Genomic DNA, 24,757 nt, shown 5'->3' with positions numbered 1-24,757 from the left:
TTTATTCTCCTTTTTCAGTGACAGGTGTGGCATGTCTGTTTTATTTCACTGAGAAGACAGGTATTCTGTGAGGTGTAAAATTCCTGGAAAGAGAAAACATTTCATGGTACCAGTCTGGTGAGAGCCAGTCTGTGCCTGGCTTACTCTGTGTGAACACAACAGCTTGTGTCTGATTTCATGTGAAGCTTCTGAACCACAGTAATCCATGTGGGATTTTTTTTTTAAAACTCTTAATTTACTGAGCAAATAGGGACTATAACAAGAAGTCTTGTATAATTCTATAATGTATTATGATATATTTTGCCTTGAAGTAATGGTGAAACTCTTAATGTGCTGGAGCATCTAGAGAGGTGTTCAACAGCAGCCTTAGTGAAAGAGATAAAAGGCTGGTCTTACGATAACAAATTGTGTATAACTATTTAATAGTAGTAATAGCTAAAGAGATAACACTGAAGAGAAAAATGCATTTGAAAACAGTGAAGGTTGAATTTGCAGTCTTCCTGCTGCTTGAAGAAGCTTAAGAGAGAAATTTCACTTCTGACGTAGAACTCATCTGTCAAAAGAGGTGAATGAGCAATTCAGATGATTGGTTGGCTCCAAATTTCATAGAATAAAATTATCATCATTCTCTCATCAGTATGTTTCAAAAAGCTGAAGAGCAGATTCATCAGTAATGATTAAACATTTATATATAGTTTTCTCATATTGCCTCTTTTTTCCCTTAGCCTTGCAGTTTTCTAGAGACAAAATGTGACAGAGGGAGTGAGAAGATAAAGAAACAAACATCAGAGATAGAATGACTGCTCAGAACCTACAAAGCAAAGAGTGGGAATTGAAGTTAGTTATTAGTTTTGTATTTTAGGGAGTTAGTAATTAGATTTGCTATTTGTTTAGCATGGTACATTATTGTTAATCCTCATTAAGCTGAAATTCTGTGCTCTCATGAACTTTTTCTCCAAAATAGGCAATTAGAAGGAATTTAAGAGTGAAGCTTTATAGAGAAGCTGTAAAGTTTTGAAGCTTTCTTTTTTTAATAGGATAGTACTAGGATATTTGTTAGAACATTGTGAAGGTGGTTGTAAAACAAAAGCACTCCTATAAACAAAAATGAAGGGAATCCTGATGTGTTGCTGTGAACTGTCCTTGTCTGGTAAGTTACCCTCTGGTTGGTGGATTTGGGTCAGATGAAAATCATTCCTTTTCAATTAATCTCTTGAGTCTTCAATGTAAATCTGTCTAGTGGGATTAAATTTAAAACTTCTTTTTTCCGACTAATAACTATATGCTTTGTTGGTAAATGGAAAACCTGGAAGCCTGGTAGTTAAAAACATGAGTGATATGTGTGTAATTTTTCTCTTTGGTTTTAAGTGTCAGTTTTCATACTCATCTGACTCCTATCTGAGAAGACAGAAGATGAGAACGATCTAGGATTTCACAATTGATCAGTGTTCAGGTGTCTGTGGCATCATTCTGTTCTGTTCTTCTCCCCATTTGTGTTGTTGGTCACTCTTGGAGATAAGGACTGGATGACCAGCTGGTGACCTGACACACCTGAGCAATCAAACCCAAGTGACAGGAAGGACAATGCAGGCAGTGCATTGATCTCACTTAAAGGATCACTCATGCAGAGATCTCACCTAAAGGCTTCTAAGATTCTTTAGACAACTGATGTTGAAATCCGATCCTATTTCTCTCCTCATATAAATCAACCAAGATTATTATGGGTGTGTTATTTCAGAAAATATCAGTGGGGTTAATATACACAGAAGGTCCCATTTCTTATGAGCTCTTCATCCCTTTGCTGTGACCTAGTAATTTCTTGTTGTATTTTAACATATAAAATAGTAAAGTCAATGCATGAATAGTTTAAGTAAATTGAATGGTATCAAACACTATGTAAAAGAGCCAAGTGTACAAAGACTCACAGCATTCTTATACAACCAGTAAAATTACTCAGATCTAAATGCTTTTAAGGTAGAATCTTTTGATCTTTTATAACCTTTTTTAGCCTAAAAAGTACAGTCTTTGATCAACACTGAATTATCATAGTGACTGCAATGCAAGACTGCATTTTAGGCTGCAAACAAATCCACCCCTCTACGAAAAAAGGCGAGTGGATCAGATAACCAGAAGTGAGTTACTGAAAAGGTTTGTAGCATAACATAAAGAAGAATTTTTATAATACTTTGAAAATCTATTTATCAATTTCTACATGTCAGATGTTTATTATACCAAGTTTTTAGTCAACTCTGAGCATGTGAAATTTGAATCATTAATTATACAAAGGCAATAATTGGATGAGTTTCCATATTTATGTGATCATCATTCAAGACAAAATTCTTTGCCAACTGCTGCACTAGTGCAAATTAAGCTTGTTTTCAGTCAGAAGAAGGACATGTAAAGATAAAGGGTATGTATCTCCTCCTCCTAGGCTGCGGCCTTGGGATGTTGTTATATGTGTTTCTCCTTCACAGTTGGCCACCTGTCAGAGAAAAGAAAGGGCCCCATATTTAATAAACTCAGGCCGTGATACCAATATGCAAACACTGCCATAATTTCTGGGTATTTGGACTATGATAAACATGAATCCAAGAAAGCAAATGAAGAAAGGTGGCAGCATATTGTGTGGCAGTGCATGTTACTGTATCTACAAAATTGGAAGCCATTGTATGGAACAGGAGAATGTAACAATGTTCTGCAGATATCTCTTACTGGCTTTTCAAAGAAGTACATAATAAATAGGGAAGTCTGATATAATTCAGACATACTGTGTATGAAAACTTAGACATATATACCAGTACTCTTGGATTTCCTTTTTGTGATTGCTTTAAATACTGTTTCTTTTTTTAAACAGAAAGTGATTAAAAGAATTAAGCATGAATACTATGAAGCATTTTTATACATCTTCTCTCTACTCCCACCTGAACCCTCCAGATTTTTTCTAGCAGAATTTTAAATGATTGAGGTATATTTTCAGAATTCTGTTCTGTGCCATTATTTTTCTCTGTGATGCTTTGGTTTTGATTGTTGCAGAGAAGGTAAAGAATCTGTAAAAATAGTGTGAAATTCAGCTATACCATATGAAGCAAGCTCAGCTCTCTCTGATACTGACTGTGGCACATTTATTCTGTATCCCATTTAGGCCATCCCAGTTTAGAGCCTTCTTAAAGGACTTTATTGTAGACATCACTTATTTTCAGAAGCTCTTCATCTGAATAGTTCTATTTCTGGACTCTTCATTGTAGGTTGGAAAAGATAACCAAATAGCAAAAAGTTCATTCATTAAACTTCAGGCTAATATAGGGTTTGGAGACTACAGATCTATGAATACCTATTTGAAAAAAGGAATATGTTGTTAGTAGACAACATGGTTAACGAAATGGAAATCTAGTAGAGAAAATTATCAGGGACACCAGATTTCACAGAGACTGTATCTTGATAGAGCACTGTTTACACACAAAAGAACCCCACAAACAAATAAAAAACCCCCAATCACTAAAGGCTCTTTGTTACAGGAACTCTGTCTAGGATTTTGACACATTTCTGCACAGATAATTTTATAAGTCAACAATACTGGACCTTGCACAGATGCAGTATTGATTTCTGTATGTGCAGTTTGATAGTGTCACACGTTTTTTCAGAGATTATTTAAATCATTAGGTGTATACTATTTTCTGTTTATTCACTTTTTTAAGTATGTCATTAGGTTGTAAGTTCTGATGTTACATAAAGCTTATGATGATTACATTTCTTCATTTAGAGTTCTGTGTTTGAACTTAATTGAAAACCGACAAAACTGACATAAAATATGTAGTAGATAAGGTTTTGCACTCAAATTGACATGATGAAACACTGAGAACTAACTGACATATATTTTTCACAGTTCAGTGAGATTTTAAAAGCCCATTAACTAGGCAGTCTAAGATGGTAGTAGTAGTTTAGAATTTTTACTGAGTTAGCCTAGAAAATGTCTAGTGAAAAGGAAGCATTTGTTTCAAACTACAGTAAAATCTGCTGTTATATATGTTTTAATGTTTATTTTCATGCCTGTGTATTTAAAAGGGCATTCAAAAACTCCATACCAGGCCATATTATTTTTTACAGTATCACCAATATAATATAGGAAAACTATGATGAATTTGTTTACTGTTTATATACGTAGCTTACAGTGTTTCCACACTGAGTGCAGTTAGTTCTTATTTTACCATCATGGACTGTGGTATTTGATACTACTTTAAAACCTTGGGGCAATTAACTTTGTGAAAACTGTAGCTTTCATTATTAAAGGAATCATTATCCTTCAGGGGTGTCTGAAAAGCTTGGTAGTGTATGGTCAAAAAGTGATTAGAGCCTGATGTAAGGTTTTTGAATGACTGGGACAAGAAATCTGAGTGTAGGTTTACCCTGACGATTTAAGCTCAGTTGGTGCCCCCTAAGTTACATGGCCAGGGATGTTTGGTGATGTTTGAAATCTTTAATTTGACTGTGATTTCAGACTGATGTCTGTTTATTTAGATATAGTTTGTGTTGATTTCAACAGGAGGTATGTTAAAAACTGCATTACTCGAAGTTATTCAATGTTCCTTATTTCTACAGTCTTCTGGAATAACTTCTGGGTTTATGATCCAGGAGCTATTTAGAGGCTGGAGTTTAGTCCTTGATGCTTTTATACTGCAGTTAAATGTGATGTCAGGAAATTTTTGTAAATGAGTAGCAAAAATCTTACCAAATTAGTTCAATTTTTGAATCCAAGTCCCTAAAGATACTTTTTAAAGGCCAGTACTCAAAGTAATGCTCAGAAAAATATCTCATTATAGGTGTTTATCCTGATCAGGATTCAAGAGTTTAACCAATATGTTTGAAAATGAATCTTAGACTTATACTCCTCTGTGTTCATATGAGTTTGGGATAAGGTTAAGTGAAAAAAACAAGAAACAAAACATCACTCATGGTATTTTTTTAACATAACTCCTGAAAGTAGATTTATGTTTTCTTATCTAGAGTACTGAAATTGTCAGTCAAATGCATGGGAAATAGCCATGAATTTCTAAACATAACTGTGCAAATGGGAAAGGAGAAGGTAGTAATTTGGTATGAGACAATTTACAGATTCCAAATCAAGAAATAAATAAAAAATAACAATAAATACATTTTTGTTCTAGTTCAGAAGTAGCTTTCAGAATACATAAACTCATAGTTTATCCTGAATAATGTTAAGCTAAAATCTCCTCATACTTTTCCAGAGAATACAGGGGGAGAAAAAAAAAAAAAAGAGAAGTTGTCAAGATCTTTAAATTATAGCGTAAGGAAGAGAGTTTTGTTGTCAGAACTGTTTAAAGGGGATTAAGTTTTGCTTCTGTGGTGTACTCCAAAGAATACTTTCAGCCTTTTCATCTGGTATATTAAGCCTTTAAGCCCAAGTCACTTTAAGCTGACTACTGTGTTACATGACTATTAACTGTAATATCTGATTCTAGAATATGTCTATTGCCAGAAATTAATTTTCTCTTTCTTCATTGTTGGTTGAGGACTGGACAGCTGATGTTGATTAAGAAAAAACAGTGAAGTTGAGTGTCTTTGAAAGGATTAATCTTCTTTTGTCTGAAATGGGGCCTAAAGAAACATACATCTAAAGTGTTGTAAGAAAAGGAAAGAAAATCAGTTTTGAATTTGAAACCTTTTTTATAGAAGAATGAGTTGGCTCTAGAATGGTTGTAGGTGAGAAACAGCAGCAAGAAGTACCTTACATAGTTTAGATTAAATTAAATTTGCTTACTCAACATGGATGGCTTGAGCTCTTGCCCCATCGTTTTAAAAGACCTTTCAGGAACCCTTTGGATTTCTTTTTTTTTTTAATACTTTTTAAAAATTTCTAAAGTATTATCTGTGGATTCATAGAACAAACATGATTGCTTATCACATGGTAATAATAAACCTTACAGTAACTTATGTCAGAAGGGCAAAGTGAATTATGTGAGAAATCAAAATATTAACTGGCTGTGATTGACTGTTGCAAAGTCATGTGCTGTGGTTTATTTTTAATTAACTTTCTTGACTTGCATTTACTTTCCTGTTACATTCAAGCAAAACCAGAACTGTCATATAGAAGACACATATATTGATAACAGGGGTTTGGCCTGAGGAAAAAATAGAATAAATATTGCTGCTACATTTTTTAAAACAAATATCCTAGAAGTTTGTTTGCTTTTTTCAAATGTAAATGAATACTAGTGAATTAATATATATTAGATTTGATTTTAAGAGAATTTTCAAGGAAATTTACTGTAGGAAGTACCAGCGACTGAACCTTGGAGAACACTATTGTAACAATGCAATACATTTTATTTTACATGTTGGTGTAAATACCCCACTTTCATGTTTCCCACATCTCAGGAAACTAAGCCTGGGACTGAACTGTTAGGAACAGATCTGTGGGAGGATAATAGCCTGGGAGATTGAAAGCAAAGTTGGAATATTTTAATTTTGGTCTGGTGCAGTTGGGATGGGTATGGACATGGAAGGAATTCTGCCCCAGACATGCCCTCAGACCAAGGTCTGTCATGGGGGTTGTGGATCCTCGGAGGGAAAAGAACCTTCCTGAAGGTCTGGAGCAACACAGGGGTTATTGTCACACAACTGCTACCTTTTCACTTAGAATAGCTGAGGACATTTTCATTTTTCTCAGATAGAAGTTATGACCTTTCGATGAGATGAATGTCAGTGCAGTCTGTTATAATGCAAATGAAACATTTGGATGGTATCAGCAGCTCCCCTTGGTTGGTTGGTTTCCATTGTCACAAACTGGAGGAGTTTGTGTGGTTACTGTCCCCCCCTGCAGGGCAGAGGACAGCTCATTTTTTCAGCTATTTTAACTCAGGCATTTACTTTTCTCTGGCTTTATTTGGTGCCACAGTCTCAACTGGCATAGCAGTACTGGCAAGTCCCTTATGTTTTACTCAGTTTTAAAATTGTTCTGCCTTTGTATTTGCATCATTTCCTCAGCTGATACCAGCAAAGCAAGAAAACCTGGCTTGTGTTGGCATAAATTCAGAAGTGTGGCACCAAAGGCTGTGCTGCCAAAGTGGGTAGTAATGGAGGGGTTTAACTGTTCCCATCTGATTTAACATTGGAGTGTTTCTTCACAAAAAAGTGTAATAAAAACCAGGCATACTTTTGTGAGTGTTACTAATAGATTGACCTGGGTGAAGAAATCTATAAAGATTAACACAAATTTTGTTATCACAGAATTATGTAAATCCTACTCTTTCAACTTTTCTTTTTCTGTTGTATTCTGGCAGCATTTATTGAGTAAATTCAATGATCTTTTAACTCAACAAGTAGAGATCTCTTTTGAGATTCCAGCTTTGAACCACACTGCTAAAGTGGGTCTAAAGAAATAGTGTAATATTTATTTTTCAATCTGTGGTTCTTCTTCAGTATCCTTTTTTTTCTTTTTTTCCTCTTTTTATAAATGTGCAGAATTTGTATCTGCTGTCTATGGATTTCTTGGCTGGATAAACAAGTTTAACTCTTTTTTTAATCTTTTAACAGGAAAAAAAATAATCAGTCTGAATATCCAATCAGTCACAACTTATAAGACAATTTCTAATGTTATTGGATATTTAAAAGGAGCTGTATTTCCTGGTAAGTACCCCTTTATCATTTATATCAATTTTTTTTTCGTGATGGCTGAGAGTCACAGGTGGGATGAGGATGCTGTTTTGCCAGACAATGCAGTGGAAGGAGAAATCCTTTATTATAGTAATTTTGTGATTTGTTTCATGGCAGAACTTAAGGGTTAAAGAGAGAATGAGCTCAGGGGGATTGTAGTTACAATGAGCATGTTTTTACATGGGCATCAGGCATTACACATAGACCATGGAGAGTACTAGTAGTTTATACCAAGTAACTATGTTATGGTTTTAATTTTAGTATGGTTTTAACACTTGCTGCAGCTCTACTTTGTATTACAGTTGTGCCTTAAGCTAGTTTTGTACAGTTCTATGAATAATAATTACTGTTCTCTATATCTAATAATTAAACAATAAGATTCTAAGTGCAACTGGGACATAAAGCACAACCCCCCTCCCTCCTCTGATGCTGTACATGGATAACATGATAATCAGGATATTGTAGGAATGAAGATCCTATGAAGATGTCACAAGAATGAGATTATTCTTTCTGTAAGTGAATTGGCCTAAAAGGTGAAGGGTTTCTGCAGTATGAGTTGACACTGTTGCTGGTTACATACAGTGCACAGCATTGTAGACAATTCCTACTGTACAGATAATCATCATCAAAACACCATCACACTTTCCTTAATACTCTTTGATCAGGTTCTGAGGAAAGGATGCAAATTTAATTACAGTGACTCAGGAGGTGGGCCAGTCTTTTCATATTTTAAGTGGTGGAATGAAGGAGGTGGAGAAAATTTTTATTTCTGTTAGTGAAATAACGACTCCGTTTTGTGTGTGCTGAAAGCTTCTCACCAGAATACTGTGAATTCACCAGTGAATACTTCTCACCAGATTTTTTTTTTAAACAATGTGGAAAACAATTAGCAGAGGGAATGTAATTTTAATAAAGGATTTAATTTCCTTCATGAATTTGAAGTTACCAGTCCAATATTGCTAATGTTTTGCAAATAGCTGCCATGGAATTTGAAGAGCAGAAACTGCCATGTTTAGACATTCTGTCACTTGAATTGTGAAACAGAAGCAAGACAAATAATAAAAAGCATACATTAGTTTCTGTTTAATAAATCCTTTGTCTTCTCTATACCTGAATATTTAAGCTCATTATTACATTCTTATTAAGAAGCTACTTTATAAAGGTTTGTCAATATATGCTGAACTTTAAGAATTAAAGGATATATAATCAGGGGAAGTAAATAGCACTACCCAGATGGCAACAGCTTGTCCTGTAGATGTCTGGCTGGGCAAGGGTCATAGCAACTGTCTGCTAAGGTAGGCACAAGCTAAAGGCACACACAAACACATCTAGGTATTGGTGAGCTAAGCTGATGTTTGATCTGAGGAGTAAGAAAGAGCATCTGAATTCTAACCAAGGCATTAGAAGATTTAGGAGAAGATGAAATGTGATAGTTGGTAGCATTTCAAAACCTGAAAAACTGGTTTTATGACACTGGTTTTATAGCTCTACTGGACATGGTTGAAAATGGGAGGTATAACAAGATAGGGCAGTATAGAGACACCTTTTTTTAATGATAAATCCCTCTTGTCCAGCCCATTGCTACCCTGAACACTACCCTGTGTTATCACCTCCAGAAATACCTGATGCCTATTTTCTCCTCTATCTCTAGTCCTTTCTTTTTTTTTACCACGTGATTCTTAGAAGAGGCAGTTGCTGCCTCTGCAAGTATGACCATCCTTTCTCTTGTGCTTTTCCTGTAGTTGTTCACTTCAGTGTGTTGCCCCTATTCAAGAAGGAGAGATGTGCAAAGAGGGAGAATTTCACAGGAGGCACCAGCTGTAATGTTTTGCCCCGTTCATTCAGCTGGCTTCTCCTACAGTAAGCTGCTGCTTGTAACTTCTTCTCCATCAAAATATCCTACATTATTTCTGTGTCTCTTTCCTCTTCACATAATATGGGGCAAGCATTGATCCTATCTGATCCCTCTGGTCTTAGTGGCACTTCTTTTAATGACCTAGAAGGCTGTAAGGCCATAAATTTCCATTCTAAATTCATATCATTAAGTGAGTTGAAGGATCCTCTGGTTTTTCACTGTCAGTGCAACCTATAATTAAGTATTTCATGGTGCAGCACACAGGTTGCAAAATTACTTGAGTGAGATTGCATTTTGTTGCATTAAATTGTCATGTACACTTAGACTTACACTTAGCATATTTATTTTTAGAGAAATTCTCATTTACATACCTACACACTTCCCAAGCAATTGACTGAAAATGTTTTGTTATGGGCAAATAATAGATCTGCCGTTTGTGAAGCATTTTTGATTCCTTATAAAACAACATGCCCCTGTATTTTGTTGAGCTGGTAAAAGTCCAGTTTGATAGAGAATGGGTTTATAACCAAACTATGTTGATGTTCCATTGAAATTCTTTCTAGGCAACAGTCACTGTAAAAATACTGAGGAGTAGATATATAATTTTATAAGCAAATATAAAATTGCATTTTACCACCTATGTGTTGGTACATTCTGGTGTACTGACAGCAAAAGTGAATTTCTATGGATAAAGGAAGAAAACAAAAACTTTTTGCACTTTTTGGAACCCAAACAACACCCAGAGATTGCTGTGAATCTGGCATCACTTGATAGCTATTCTGTTCTCTCTTGCTATCCTGAAATAGCAAAAGAAACCTTTAAAAGTCTAGATCTTGACCAGAAAGACTTTACTAAATATCTGAACAAAATCAGTGAACAATCCTTCAGAGAGGTTTGGCTGTGAATTCATCTCACACAGAAGGTCTGATAGATTAAGGAGTCATTCAGAATAACTGCTTTGACTTCTTGGACAGACCTCAGTCACACTTTTCATTCATGCTATTTCTTAGCACATCATCATTTTTGAAATAAAATAAGGGGGGTTTTCCCCCTTGTGGTTTGTATATGGATTATATATAATGCCTTCAGAGATGAAGATTTAATTTGATTTCTCTGAAAGAAAAGTGTGTGTGTGTGGGAGGGTTTGTGGATAACCGTAGGGGCGTGTTCTTTATTTCAGGTTGAAATTTCTTGCTTTTCATTCTATGGAATACTTTCTTCCAGCATTAACAAAGCTACGAGGTCTGACTTATCGTTTCTGTATCATTCATTATCTCTATTCCTCTGTCATGTCTCCTCTCTAAACCTGCAGTCCAGGTATTTTAATGTCTCCCTACATGGAAGTCTAAGTCCTGATCTATAACCGTTCTGGTACCCAGCTGCTGTTTCAGCCATGTCTTTTTTGAGATAGGGTGGTGAGCACTGAACACAGTCTTCCAGGTGAGGGAGTACTAATACTTTATGTATTTTCTTTTTGTTTCCTGTTGTACTACCACACCTTTTGTTTTCCTTTTTTTGGATACTAATGTATATTGAAGATTGATTCCTACTTATTTGTGTATTTTCGTAACACTCTAATGTGAGCATGGAAATGTTACATTGTCTATATGATGAGGTCCTGCTATAAAATGGGTAGACATCAGATCTGTAAGGAGAGCTATAAGCAAACAATGAAGGCAAGGGCACAGGGATTTAATTAGGAAAGTACATATATATTTATTTACTAGTTCATTTTTAAGTAGTACTCCCAGTTTTATGTATATATGTTGTATGACTGTCTTGCATGTCATCATATAAATTTTTGTTGACAGCTTTGTGTTGTATTAATGACATTACAGACTACTAACACAGTTCATTTTTTAGAGCTATTCAGAATTGTTTTAATGCTAGGATCCAGAAGAAATAAGGTTCTTGTCTGTCTTCTTTTTTTCGCATTTCAGACAGATACGTCATCATTGGGAGCCATCACAGCAGCTTGAACACTTATGGGGGACAAGGATGGGCCAGTAGCACTGCTGTCATCACAGCACTGGTACAAGCCTTGACACTGAAGGTTAAGAGGGGCTGGAGACCTGACAGAACCATTGTTTTCTGCTCGTGGGGAGGAACAGCCTTTGGGAACGTTGGGTCATACGAGTGGGCTGAGGTAACATCATTTTAGAAGGAGTCATTCCAATAACTATTGCCTTTGTCAAAAGCATGAAAACAACATGAAATTACCACATGGAAATCGTGGTTCACTAACTGATCTGTGAGGTCTGTCTCTGTTCATTCATGTTCTACACAGCAAATGCAGAGAATACATATTTGAGGACGTTCCTGTGTATAATGAGATGGGAAGATGTTTCCGTAGCTGCGAAGGTTGCATATACAGCACCTTTGAGAGCTGATTTCCCTCCCTAATTCAGCAGAGCATTGTAAAAGGGCATTGCCAGGATTTGGTGGAGGGAGAAAAACCTCAAAAAATGACATAGGCCCAGGAACAGATTAGAGGGCTTTTTGTCCTTCTCAAGAGTTCAACATTTATTCAGTTTTAATTGTAAGGCTTAGTGTTGGGAGAAGTGAATCAAGAGCACACTGAATGAAAAGGAGAGAACCATGCTATGGTTTCCATTAATCACATAATCATTGCAGTGCCTCAGTGACTAGTGCTGATTCACTTCTCACAAATTTGTGCAAAGGTGTTAGATAAAATCTGACACAGACAATTCCTTGGGGTCTTATTTTCAAAAGAACAGAAATCAGCTTCTTGAAAAAAAACCCTTAACAGGGTATTGATGATAATATATGGTTACAGTGGACTTCAGTTCATAAATTAAAGGGATATCTGGCAGAGAGTTTCATGGCTGCTTTTCCAACATTAATGATTCTGTGGTTTTATGAATTAAAACAGTAGACAAAATAAAGAGTTAATTGCTTTTTATATTGCATAAGAAGCAGCCAGCCCTCATTGAAATTTCATACTTCCAACATCATTATTCTTCAAAAACAAGAGGGGGTGAAAAAATCAAATTGAAAAGATCCAGGCTAGAAGCAAAATTTGTTTAGTTCCACTTCAAGTCAGCTTTACATCAGATGTAATTGCGTTACACCCCTTCTGTTCAATATAAAGAGCCACTTCATGCAAAGAGGAACTCATTACTGAAAAGGCAAAGGGGATCTTTTTAAAAAAGAGATAATAATTGAAACAGTTTGTACATGGTATTTTTATAGTCTGAAAAATAATAAAATGAAAACACTGGGAAAGTTATGCAATTCAAATATGAATTTGGTCTCTGAAAATTTAAGTCCATTTAAGTGTTGATAATGATTGCTTTTGAAGTTTGTCTTCTGTCAGGCATAAGTTTAAGAGGCCATCACACTGTTTCACAGTGTGTAATGTTTTCATTTTTTGCCTTACAAGTGTAGTCATTTTTAATTCCTCCCAGACCTGTTTGCATTTTGTTGAGATGATGTGTGAAATGGAATTAAAACTTCTGCTATATAGAGAAATAGCACTAAGATATCCTTTGAAGTTCCTAACAGCATATTGTAAGTAGTAGTGAAGTATTACTTAGGCAATCACAGAGGACAGAAACAGAGGGTGCAGTTTTTCCCTAGAAGGAACTGAAAGAACATAACAAGCCTTAATTATAATGATGTATAGCAGTAACCATTGTTCTGCTTGGGTTGTAGGATCTCAAGAGAGTTCTTCAAAGAAATGCTGTGGCTTATGTCAGCCTTCATGATCCAGTCAGGGGCAACTCAACTTTACACCCTGTTGCATCCCCATCTCTTCAACAACTGGCAGCAGAGGTATGGGAATAAAATATTTGGTTTCACACATTGTTTTTGAAGGTTACATGGTTAACCCCCTGGATGACAGTTTGTTTAAGATACCTGTTGGTGGAGGTGTTTTGTTTAAGAGTTTTAACCTCACAGATACAGCTTAATTGTTTTTACTTAAATAAGCAGGTTAAATTTTATTTTAAAAATAATGTATTAAGAGGTTGGAAGGGATAACTTGTTTCACCTGCTTGTTTTGTCCAAGTCTCACCATACTTGCATGCCCTATAGCTTTTTTTACTTTTTAACAGCTTTAAAGTAACATATTTGTTATTATTTAGCACAAAGCACATCTTTCTCTTCCTAATCAGATCTTTCCAGACCCTTTCTCAATTTGCATTTAAACCTGTATATTTAGCAGGTGTAACATGACACACAGGGAGAGTATTACTATTACTATAATAAATACTGTCTAAAGTAAGTATGTCATGTTCAGTGCTCAGTGATGCCCCTGTGGCTTGTCTGGAGTCAGAATATTCCACAGTTACACTGGTGTAAGTGCACGTAGGCTTTAAATGAAAATATAATGACCTTACTGCTGTTTCTAAGGTTGCTGAATTTATTAATATTTTCCATGAATTGAAAACAGTATGAGGCACATACTAAATGACAAAATCAGTTTAAAGTAATGTGTATAAAATACAGTTCAATTCAACCTTCATAAATTTTGCTTTTTAGGATTTTTCATGTTTGCCAAGCTAATACTCATTAGGTTATTCTTATGTTTCTTTGACTTGCTCTGAAGCATTTGATACTAAACACTCCTCAGAGTAGCATCTTGAATTAAACTCAGTTCAAGACTGATCTGGCTTGGCAACTAAGTTAGCAAAATGATATCAAGTAAATTGCTTCTCAGCAAGTTTTAACTACTTCTTGTCCAGTGATTAGGTTGTAATTTCCTCATGAAACAAATCTGCTTTATTCTTTGTATGTATTGTGAAAAATGTGATACAACATCAATTCAGGGGGGAAAAACAGCTGCCATTGTTGCAAAATTATTTATAACATTATATATGTGAGTCTGCAGGTCTTATGGATATGTCAATTCAAATTTCATTATCAGTTTTAGCTATTGTGTTTGCAACAATACTATCCTGAATGGTTGCTAGCCTTTTGCTAACCTATTGGTGTTTGCAGTCTTATGTTCATTAAAACAAGTGTTTGTCACTTAAGGAAGCAAATTTATTACATCAGGTCCTTGAGCTTTTTGGTTTTGTCTCATTTTCTTTCTTTGATTTCACAACACGATCCATGGCAGTAATCTGAAAGCTAAACTGTGGAGCAGATTCTTTAGTATCTATTTATCACTATATTAAGTTCATTTCTTTCATTCCAATAAAAGCCATATTAGTATGAGTGTTGCATTCATGGACTCTCTTTTGGAGAGAAAGCAAAGGAAATCTCTTTTTCACTTCCACTTTATTTCTGTGGTGTATTCTGTGCTGTTTGAATATTCAGTAATTCCTGGAATAGCCCATGGTGCCCTGTTCAGCAATATGGCCACAGCCTCCCTTAGCAGTCCTGCCTTGCACCTCTTCATAAGGTTACAGACAGTAAAACATGACTAGAACTACTTTTTTTTTGTTCCACTAAACACCTTTCATCTCACTTCTGGTTCTTGAATACTGAGAGTGTATCCACTGTGCATGTTTACTCAGAAGCCCCATGTTAAAAAGTAAAGGATAAAATGCCTGTTAGGCAATCTGTATGGTTTTACTTTCTGCAGGATATTGTTATTTGTAATTAATGCATCTGTCATACAGTTTGTGACATTAAAAAGATTTGTAGGAATTATTGCTTCCCAATCTGGCTGGATTTCTGAAATCATGTCAAGAATATTGACAGTGATGGAGCAGCCCAGCACAGATCTTCATTTGTTCCCATGAGGGCTCACAATTTGCCACATGTCTGGAAGATTTTCTCTGGAAGACTGATCTGCTTATAAAGAATATTGATATTGCTTCCAGCACTTGCCAAGAAGACAATGTAATTACAGATTACCTCAAAATTATGGTAGTGCAAAGGGGGTAAGCTGTGACTGTTTGGAGCTTGTTTTCATCTTGAAGAAATTGTGAGTCTATTCACATGAGATTCTTGTTACCAGGTGCAGGTTGCAAAGAAGGGCTTAAACATTCCAGTGGGACACAAGGATAATTTTAATTTGTAATAATTTTCTGAAATTGTTATAACAGGGGGAAAAAAAAGGTGGAACAAGGATGTAAAGTTAATAATATCAATCCATTTTAAAGTTAAAAGAGAAAATAGCCTGTCTTGTTAGGAGTTTTCCATAATTTGTGGATACATGGAAGATACTGCACTGTACTTTTGAATTCAGTGGTAAAATTCATATTCCATTTTTAGACCACAACAAAAGACACTGTCTTGCATTATTTTTTTTCTACAGCTAACAGTGTTACAACACTGTTTTGAGGAAAGGGAGACTGAATTGCACCTTTTGCCCTAAGGACAGTGCTCACTGTTGTGCTAAAACTGTGGACACTCCATCTCAGTGAAACAGAGGGAGAATGTATTCCTTGGGAAAATTAATCCTTGTTACACAAAAAAGGTGTAAAAAGGTTGTTTTGGGATTGTAGGGAAAACAAACTATAGATTGTTGTGTGAAAGAAAATCCAAGTCAAAAAATCACACTAAATGTAAAGCACTCTGCGGATGCTCCAAGGAATGCAGCTGGAAGAGAACTGTGGAGTGGGCAGCCTAAGATGGGCCAGTGCACTCAGCACTGTTTGCTTTCTGTTCTCTTCTAAAGTAATATCTTGAACAGTTGCTAATCACTGCAACTTCCAAAACACTTTTTTTTCCTTAATTTCTGGGAAAAGTAGAGAAGAAGTTTTAGCTGAAAAGAGGTTTGTCTGAATATTCGAGATTTAGCAATGAAAAGAAGAATCACAAACCTAATAAGTTGTCTACTTGCTGAGGTCTGGCAGCCACTTAGAGAATAGGATAAGTGCTTGGCTAATTAACAGAGACCACGTTTCTTAAAGATGTTTTGTATAAAGGGATTACATCTTCATATTAGCTGCAGGTTTCAAAAGGCAGCTACATAAGCAGTCTGCAAATAATAATTTTATATGCCTATCTGTGGGATTCAGTGGGATTCTGGTTGAAACACCAAAATACATGGAGAAGCTAATTTAAATATTTGGATTAATTAAGCAAAGAGGAATTCAAACAGTTCTGAGACCTTGACATATTTAATTCAAATCTTTTTTATATAACTATTCTAATTAGTGTCCACATTAACAAGAGGGAAATACTGCCAAGTTATATTTTTGTCTACTGTTATTTTGTAAGGAAAATGATTGTTAATTTGCTTGCTCAGTTGGTGAATCACCATTTGTTGGCAGTCATTGGTAAATTGGGTTTGTTTGATGCTGGTATTCATTCTCTGTAAATAAGGCCATTAATGATTTTTTCTATAATTAACATTTCACAAGTAAAAAAAAGTTATTATGAAGCATGAATTCTTTTCTGATGTCTTTTAACTGATTGTGTGACCACTGCCAATCATTCTTCAGGTCTGTTATTACTGCAGAGCCCAACAAACCTTAGTGCTCTTGTCTGCTAAAGAAAAGAGTGTTTAAATCTATTGATGAATGAGTTGCACATTAAAAATGACTGCCAAGTATTTGTCCATGCTATTTATCAGTATTTTTTTCTACTGATGGAGTAAAAGGCATAAAACATCTTTACTTTTAGAGTTGGTATTATTAACAGAAAACTCTTTTTCCTTTATGAATCAGAACCAGAGGTAAAGTTCTCTATAGATGCTTCTTATTGTCATTACTTCTTGATTTTTGAAAAAAATCTTTCATTTATGTCGGCATTGATTCTTTTCTTCCAATTTCTATGTGTTTTTCTTTTTTTTTTTATGCTGCCAGCATTAATAATGGGTCTCCTAGCATCATATATCAGTAGTTGTAAAAAAAGAGAAAAAAAAGCATTAATATTTGAATTGCTTGTTTTGTGCCTTATAAAAGAGGATTGCATCTTCCCCATGAGCTTTCAGTCATTACCTATTAGCCCTTTTAGTGTTATATTTGATTGCTGGTATTAGTTTTTATACTTGTGTTGAAAACAAAAAAAACTCTCTTGAGAATCAGAAGTTTATACTGTGAATTCCTGTAGGATTTCATAACTGTGTTAAAAGGATGCTGCTAATATAAAAAATACTTCATTGCCAGCTCTATTAAATTAATTAAGATGCTGCATCTCCAGTGTGGAAAGTTTCATTTAATGGTGGATTTGATTTGCAGCAGGTTGTTTGCATCTTCTGTTGTTTCTTTTCTTTTGATGAGATGTTTTGTCCACTGTTACATATTTTTGCACTCTTCTTCCAATCTGAATAATTTTTATAAATGCTGATTCAGTGAGTAATCATTTAAACCTACTCATAAATTTTGATGTTATGAAAATACTGTTGCTATTAAACATGAGGAAAAGAGTTTGTTAGCAAGGAATGATGCAAGTGGACCAGTTTTCCTGCTGTGATCTTAGTGGAGATCTAAAAATTCTTTGCTTCTAATGAATCAAACTTTCTGCTTCTGTGTCCTTCCCTGTCTGTACAACATAGATTTCTGCTAGAGGTATAAATGATGTATTTTTTCAGAAAGGTTTTCTTGTTTTGAAATGTAAATATCTACTTTGATAGCCCTTATGGACGAAAGTGAATAAATCTGAACATTTTATTATCTTTAAGTGTAGCACCGTAGTAGGGAAGAGTTCAGTAATTCCTTTCCTGCTGCAAAATGGATTTTGGTTCTAGGTTTCTATTGTCCAATCTGCTTAAAACTGTCTAATATAATGAGCTGTATTATGTAAGGGAATTGTTTTTTTTTCTTTCCAGAGACTTTAGCCAGACTACCGTATTAGAGAAATTAACTTCAGTTCTGTCTAAATATTCCTTTGTTTAATTTCATCTTCATTATTTCCCTTCAGAACTGACTTTTTTCATGTTAATAGAAAGACATTTTCTTAGTGATAGAAAAGCCTTTCATGTAGAGTTTAAAAGTAAACTTCTAGTTCTTACAAAAGAAGAGAGATTGAGAGCTCTGGATATTTTCAATTTTCTACATAAACACAAATCATTGAAAATTTTCTCTTGCTGTTTTTTCCTCATCATTATTAAATATGTTGCTGAATGAAATTAAATTGATTTAATATCTATAAGCTGTACTACACCAACAGTGCATGGGAAAAAATGCATATGCAAAAATGAAGTGTATGGTAAAAGAACCAGAAAAAAAGCACCTCTAAGTCAGAATTAATAAGACATTAGTATAAAATTAAATGAGACTTAAGCCTACATTAAGTCCTTTGGCCCACAGCAGTTGCAGCCACGTGCTTTGCTTCTCCATGTGACAGAAAAAGAATCAAAATTCTGTGCAGCACAACACACTTCCTGGTTTTCAGATTGATGTTGGAAAAAATGCATCTGAGTAATGAAAACAGACCATTTGTTTGTCACAAATAAAAATGGTGACATATTTTACGTAAAGTGATAGATATTTAACCTTGCCAGAAGTATCAGATATGGCCTGTCTGAGTGTGCTGCCCTCATATTCTCCAAATGGGAAGCTTTAAAGTGCTCTTTAACACACCATTGCTCACTCTATCTCAGTATGCTTTGTAGTTGTGATTGATTATTCTTTGGACAAGCATGAAGATGTTTATTTTATTAAGCACTGGGACTTGAAAAGATTTACCGGGAAATTCTGCTGTAAAATTGTATTTTCATAAGGTCCTAACCAGGTCACATATTGAGAAGTCAGAGGCATGGGAAGAGCAATAGGTTTGTAGAAACTGGGGAAGGTGGTTTATTTTTTTTGTTGTTAAATTATTTCTCCCAAGAAGAGGAAAAAAAAAATACCACTGCAGGATGCCAAGCCAGTGACTGAGGTGAAAATTTTGAGCCAAGCTCCCTGGGAAATGGCTGTAGGGAAAAGTGGAATTCCTGCCCATGCTGAGAGATTTTGAGGTTGGAAGTTCTCTCCAACATGGGCCCTTGTTGTGCATTCATGGAGGACTCTATGTGTGTTCAAGTGTTGAGGTTTAGAAATCACCTGAAAATTATGGTGATTTTTATATTTTGGTTTCATAAATATGTCATCCAAAGTATCCCTCTAATTTCACTGTTGTTGCAGTTAAACTTCCTACATGTGAAAACAAAAATCTAATTACTTTAAGGCTATTAATTGAATTTCTGTGTCTATTCTATAGGCATAACTATAACTGTTCACTTCATCACCAGCATGTGATGGTGTCTTGTCCAGTGTAAAAGAAAAACAAACCACAGGGCTGGAAGGGAGGTTTCCAGGACACCATAAACTGGGAATGGAAATTACCAGGAAATTTCATACATCATTTCAAGCCAATCGAATATATGAGATAAACTTCTGTATTTTCCAAATTATTATGGAGGTTTTAATCAGCAATATAGTTGAGATGTATTTTTATTTATTGAGTCAAAGAGCCACAATTCCCATGGTATTACTACTCCTGTCTTTAAGTGCACACACAATGGGATTTCACTGAATATAACGGAGCAAAAATTTATAGCAGATAATGTCTGATGTCAGGAAGAGCCAAAATGCAGGAAATAGTTTTCTTAAAGATTCTGCAAAATGCTTTCTTTTGGCAGCTGAAAGGTCATACAGTTCAAACCCTTGTCTCTTGACAGCCTTGAAAGGGATTTCAAAACCTGTTTCATAGCCTCCTATTTTAAGACTTTAATGCTTAAGTTTTCTTTTTAGAGGAGCCTTCCAACCTTCAGGAGAGCTGCTAACTTCTCTGCTTTGTATCATATCATCCTCTTGATTAGATATGTTATTGTATAATTACTTGAAGAAGGCTGAGTGTTCTACCTTCAGTAGATAATTTGGCAGATGAAGAGGGAGCCTTCTAAAAATAACTCCAAAACGAAGATTGAGTTGGAAACTAACTTCCTCAGTTTTACCATGCTCAATTTTTTTCTAACGTGAGAATGATCACTTTTAATTTTACTTGTGAAGATTTTTAAAAAGCTGCAGATCAAGTTTATCTGATTACTATTGATTTTTTTTTCCAAAGGCTTTTGAGCACTCCTAGGAAATTGTTGCATTCTGTGTCTAAACAGAATATATTACCAGTATCTGTGACAGTCAAGGATGAGGTTTGCTACATTCTGCCTAACCAAAGGTTCAAGATGACCTACTAATTCTGTTAAATGCAATCTGAAATCCAAAAAGATATGTCCAAACTTTGTGAAAAATTTACTCTCAGTATATTCACATTTTCTACCTTGAAGTTATTTAATAAGTGTCTGTTCTGAAATCTCAGTAATACTCAAAAGGCTTTTAAAATTTCTGTCATGAAATGGGCAAGTGGTCAGTGTACTTGTTTAGATCCTGTAAGTTTAGCAAATTTTTGTCATGCTTTTGTCAAAAAATTATGGAGGTTGAAATTTAATAGTAAAGTAGGAATTTAGACACAAATGTATACAAAAATGCTTCATGTTGTTTTATCCATTGAAGGTGGCACTGGAATGAGAGGAACATTTTTTGCCAAGTAATAACTTATGAATAGAAGAGAATATAATGTTATAGGGAAAGTATCCAGTGTACATGATGTTTAAAAATTTCTGTCTTTCATGCTAGTCACAGAACATCTTACTTGATCTTAAATTCATTATTGTTTTAAAAAAACTTGTGTGCTGTATTTTATTGTTTGCCTTTTGTTTGAAGCATTTAGTGTTCTTATGAAGCTTTGTGTAATGATTAGATTTTTATTTGAAACAAGTTGAGGTATTTATTTGCAGTTGTCACTCAAAATATCTAATTAACTCCAAACACCACAAATGTATCATAAATCTTATTTACAAAATACATTCAAGTAAGCTTTTAAAACTGTTGCCTGCACAGCTAAAATGGAACTGAATGCTCAGAATTCAGGGTGCTTTGGAACCAATTATATTGCAGGAGATACTTCTTTGGGGCTCTGGGGAATTGGTAAGGGGAAAATCACATAAAATCTTTTTTTCTCTGCAAATTAATGGATCACTGTTATAAATGAAACAAATGTGAAGTTTACTTGATATTTTGGGGTTTGTTTGTTTGGGTTTTTTTTCCTGTAATGGAAATAAGAGTTTTATTTTAGATTTGAAGCATATGGTATGATTAGGTAGAATGTACATACAATGGAGTATGTAAAGCACCTTTGATGATACAAGACCAAGACTTAAAAGAACTTACAAGCAATCACTTGATCCAGCTCCTTCTTGCTCTACTGCAAAAATAAGTCACTCATGTTTTAGCTTCCAGTCTACATTATAAAACTTTCTCAAATGGTCTGCACTTGGCTTCTATCACAGTGCTATTTGGAATTATTTTTATCATTCATTGAAGTCATCACAGTTAAAGAGCAGTGTTTCTTTTCCTTTTCTTCAATGGTTGATCTTTATTCTTTTTTACAACCACCTTTTTACATGTTGAACAAAAGTTGCCATTATACACAAAAGAAAACTATTCACTTTGTACTTTGAATATCAGCTTCAGAAAACTGATACCTCTGCCTCAAAGGTAGTGTGACACTGGGTGTTTGAAATTAACTCAGAAATGCAGGTGAAGTCTCTGAAATCCTGGTTTTGCCAAAAATTATCACTTGAGCCACTTCAACTAATATTTTACACTGAGCTGAAATGTCAGAAGAATGTATGTAAAGTCAAAGTGACCCTACAGTGAGCCTAATAAGGAAAAAAAAAACCAAATACAGAAATAAGTGTCTCACTTATGTTTGTTATACGTTTATATTGATGTTAAAAATGCTATCCTGCGTGGTTATCCAGTGATTCAATGCCCCTTCAGAGGAAAGGTTATTTGGAATATATCTTTAAAACCAAAGTAGCTGTGTGTGAACCTGGAACCAGAGGTGTTTTAATAATTTGAGCTTAATTAATCCAAGAACAGCATGACTTATCCAATGCCTTCTCTCTTCATCTGAATTCCTTTTGTAAAATATTTTTTTAATTCTCCCCCATGTTTTCTTTTTGATTCTCCTTAGATCCTTTTAAAAATTACCTGAATTTTGGGTAAGTTTTTACCACATGACTAGAGTTTTTCAGGGTAACTAATAGGAAATCATAAAAATTAGAGGAGACAATATATGGGTAATTTTGTCAGTCTTGCTAAGTAAACATTAAGTTTTTAAGTTTGCACAAAGTCTGTAAATGGAAGTTATTAAAGAGCTATGGCATCCTGTCAGGGAATTGAAGAAAAAGCTTGAATTATTTGGTTTGTAAAGTCTGCAGATCCCACAAGACAACAGAGCCCAGAGTATCCAAACTGCAGGGTAGGCTGAATGAGCTGCATGAACTGAAATGTGGGGACTGAAGGTGTTCCAGGAGCTAAAGGAGGGCTAGAGTTGAACCAACATTACAAAGGAGAATTACAATGACCTGTGGAACTGTAGATTGACTAATACTGATAATAACTCAAAATAAAAATGATAATTGATTTAAACAGGAGTAGAAGGAGGGTAATTCATGCCAGTGAGAATTTTTCCACAGAACCCATCTCCATGTCATGAAGCTTACTTTTAATCTTTTGATTAAGAAAGAATTCCGTGTTTATTCTATAAAGGTCAAAGCACAGACTTCTATGGAACATTTTGTGTGGTACTGTGGAAATCACGAGAGAAGGAATGCTTTGGGATAATTGTTAAGCACATGGATTTCCAGTTTACAAAACTGACCGGTAAATCTTCAGAGGTGTTCCATGACTATGGAGAACCATCATGGAATGCTGATTTTCCTACCAACATTTTTAGACAGGCACTACATTCAGTACGAGTCAACACCTTCATTATTTATTGGATAGAGACTTGCTACTCACATGAGCACAACTTATCTCAGTATAAGAATATTCCTTTTTTTAAAAGAAAAGGGTAAAGTTGTCAATATAGGTGTTGGGGCTTCAGATCCCAACTCTCAATTGCTGCAGAAAGGATATTATGAAATACATCTGTGTTCTTACATGGGATTTCTAATATTAGTGCCAACTATACCAGCAACCAGTACAGTGAAAATCATGTCTTGGAACTTCCAATCTGTTTATAATTTGAAAATAAGTGTGTGTGCATATGCATGCTTGATTTTGTATCAATGAATAATACTTCTGAGCTTAGGGAAAATGTTCCTATCCATAAAATTATTTGCATATACAATTATAGCAGGGAGGCCAGAGCTGCAAACTGTGGAAGGTGGAATGCACAGAGAAAGATTTAATATTGAACCAAAAATGAGCTCATGTTTATGTGATTCAGTAGCTTTAGTCCATTAAAATATATCAGGCTGTGAAGTAAATTTTTTCCACACTGCTGACTAGAATCTGCACCTTTGAAAGTTCATGCCGATGCTGTATTATTTAATATTCTCAAAAATATATGTAGCCTTCCTTAGTCTTCCTTACTTGGTCAGAATAAATAGCTTTAGATTGCACTTTACTGGATTTGTCAATTTGTTTTCTCAATGTGTGCAGTCTCCCTTATACACTGTGTGTGCATTGTTTCAGAAAGTTTCATTTTATTGCAGCAAAATTAACATTTAAAGATTTGAATCTGGAGTATTAAACCTGAAATATGATGTTATATTTTTCTAAGACTATATTGTGCAGTACTTAGCAGCTATCAGTTTTCTGTCTTACAGATCTGTACTAATCAGTGCTGAAATAAAGTCCATTATCAGCCTTTCTGGGATTTTCTTTCTTGTTATGAAAACATGGTGACATTTCTGAAACTATTAACAATAAATCCCGACATTTTCTAAAAAAAATTGAATGTGTTTTTAGTCCTCCAATACTTGACAGTACACGGAAGTTACAATATCCCTATTAAATACTATGGTTTGGAAAGACCTTGGGTAATAATCCTAATTTTCAAGGTGCAAAAGGAATACACCATTTGCATGTATGATGAGTTTTGGATAATAGTTGGTTCCTGTGTGTTTTGTTGAAAATTTTTTCCAAGTTCCTTGGACTAGATCAGATTTATGTATCTGGCTAAAATCATATTTCATTCAATTAGTTCTTTTCCTAAGCGTTAATATTTCATAGTTCTTGAAACCAAGGTCAAGTGAACTTCTGTAGAAACCAGAAAGAATCATTTAACCATTGGCTTTGCCTGCTCTAGTTTTTTCTCTTCTCCTTTCCTAACTTTTACTGTTTCCTATGCAGTGCAGAGACAGCACCAAGGACATTTACTTATGGTGTAAGGAGATACAAGTCAGAAGAATCTGGTCAGGGAGAGTATTGCAGCACCTAAGTGAGGGTTTACAGTGGTCCATTTGCCCCACTGAGGTAGGAAATAAAATCATTTAACATCTCTTGGATCATTTAATTTATCTCTCAGTGGAGCCTG

General features: G+C 34.9%; 1 protein-coding gene across 10 annotated transcripts in view; it reads left to right on the top strand.

Annotated features, from left to right (window-relative positions):
* The window catches only part of NAALADL2 (N-acetylated alpha-linked acidic dipeptidase like 2), a 439,661-nt gene that overhangs the window by 327,493 nt on the left and 87,411 nt on the right, over positions 1-24,757 (top strand). For all 10 annotated transcript variants that reach the window (XM_071566282.1, XM_071566279.1, XM_071566281.1 and 7 more), the window contains 3 exons: positions 7,552-7,644; positions 11,467-11,672; positions 13,202-13,321. In XM_071566282.1, coding sequence (XP_071422383.1) covers positions 7,552-7,644; positions 11,467-11,672; positions 13,202-13,321 — 419 coding nt within the window. The remainder of the gene's footprint in view (positions 1-7,551; positions 7,645-11,466; positions 11,673-13,201; positions 13,322-24,757) is intronic.

This window comes from Pithys albifrons, chromosome 11 (genome assembly GCF_047495875.1).
Source record: "Pithys albifrons albifrons isolate INPA30051 chromosome 11, PitAlb_v1, whole genome shotgun sequence".
Lineage (NCBI taxonomy): Eukaryota > Metazoa > Chordata > Aves > Passeriformes > Thamnophilidae > Pithys > Pithys albifrons.
The sequence above is the reverse complement of the archived record's forward strand: the minus strand, read 5'-3'. Positions and strand labels throughout refer to the sequence as shown.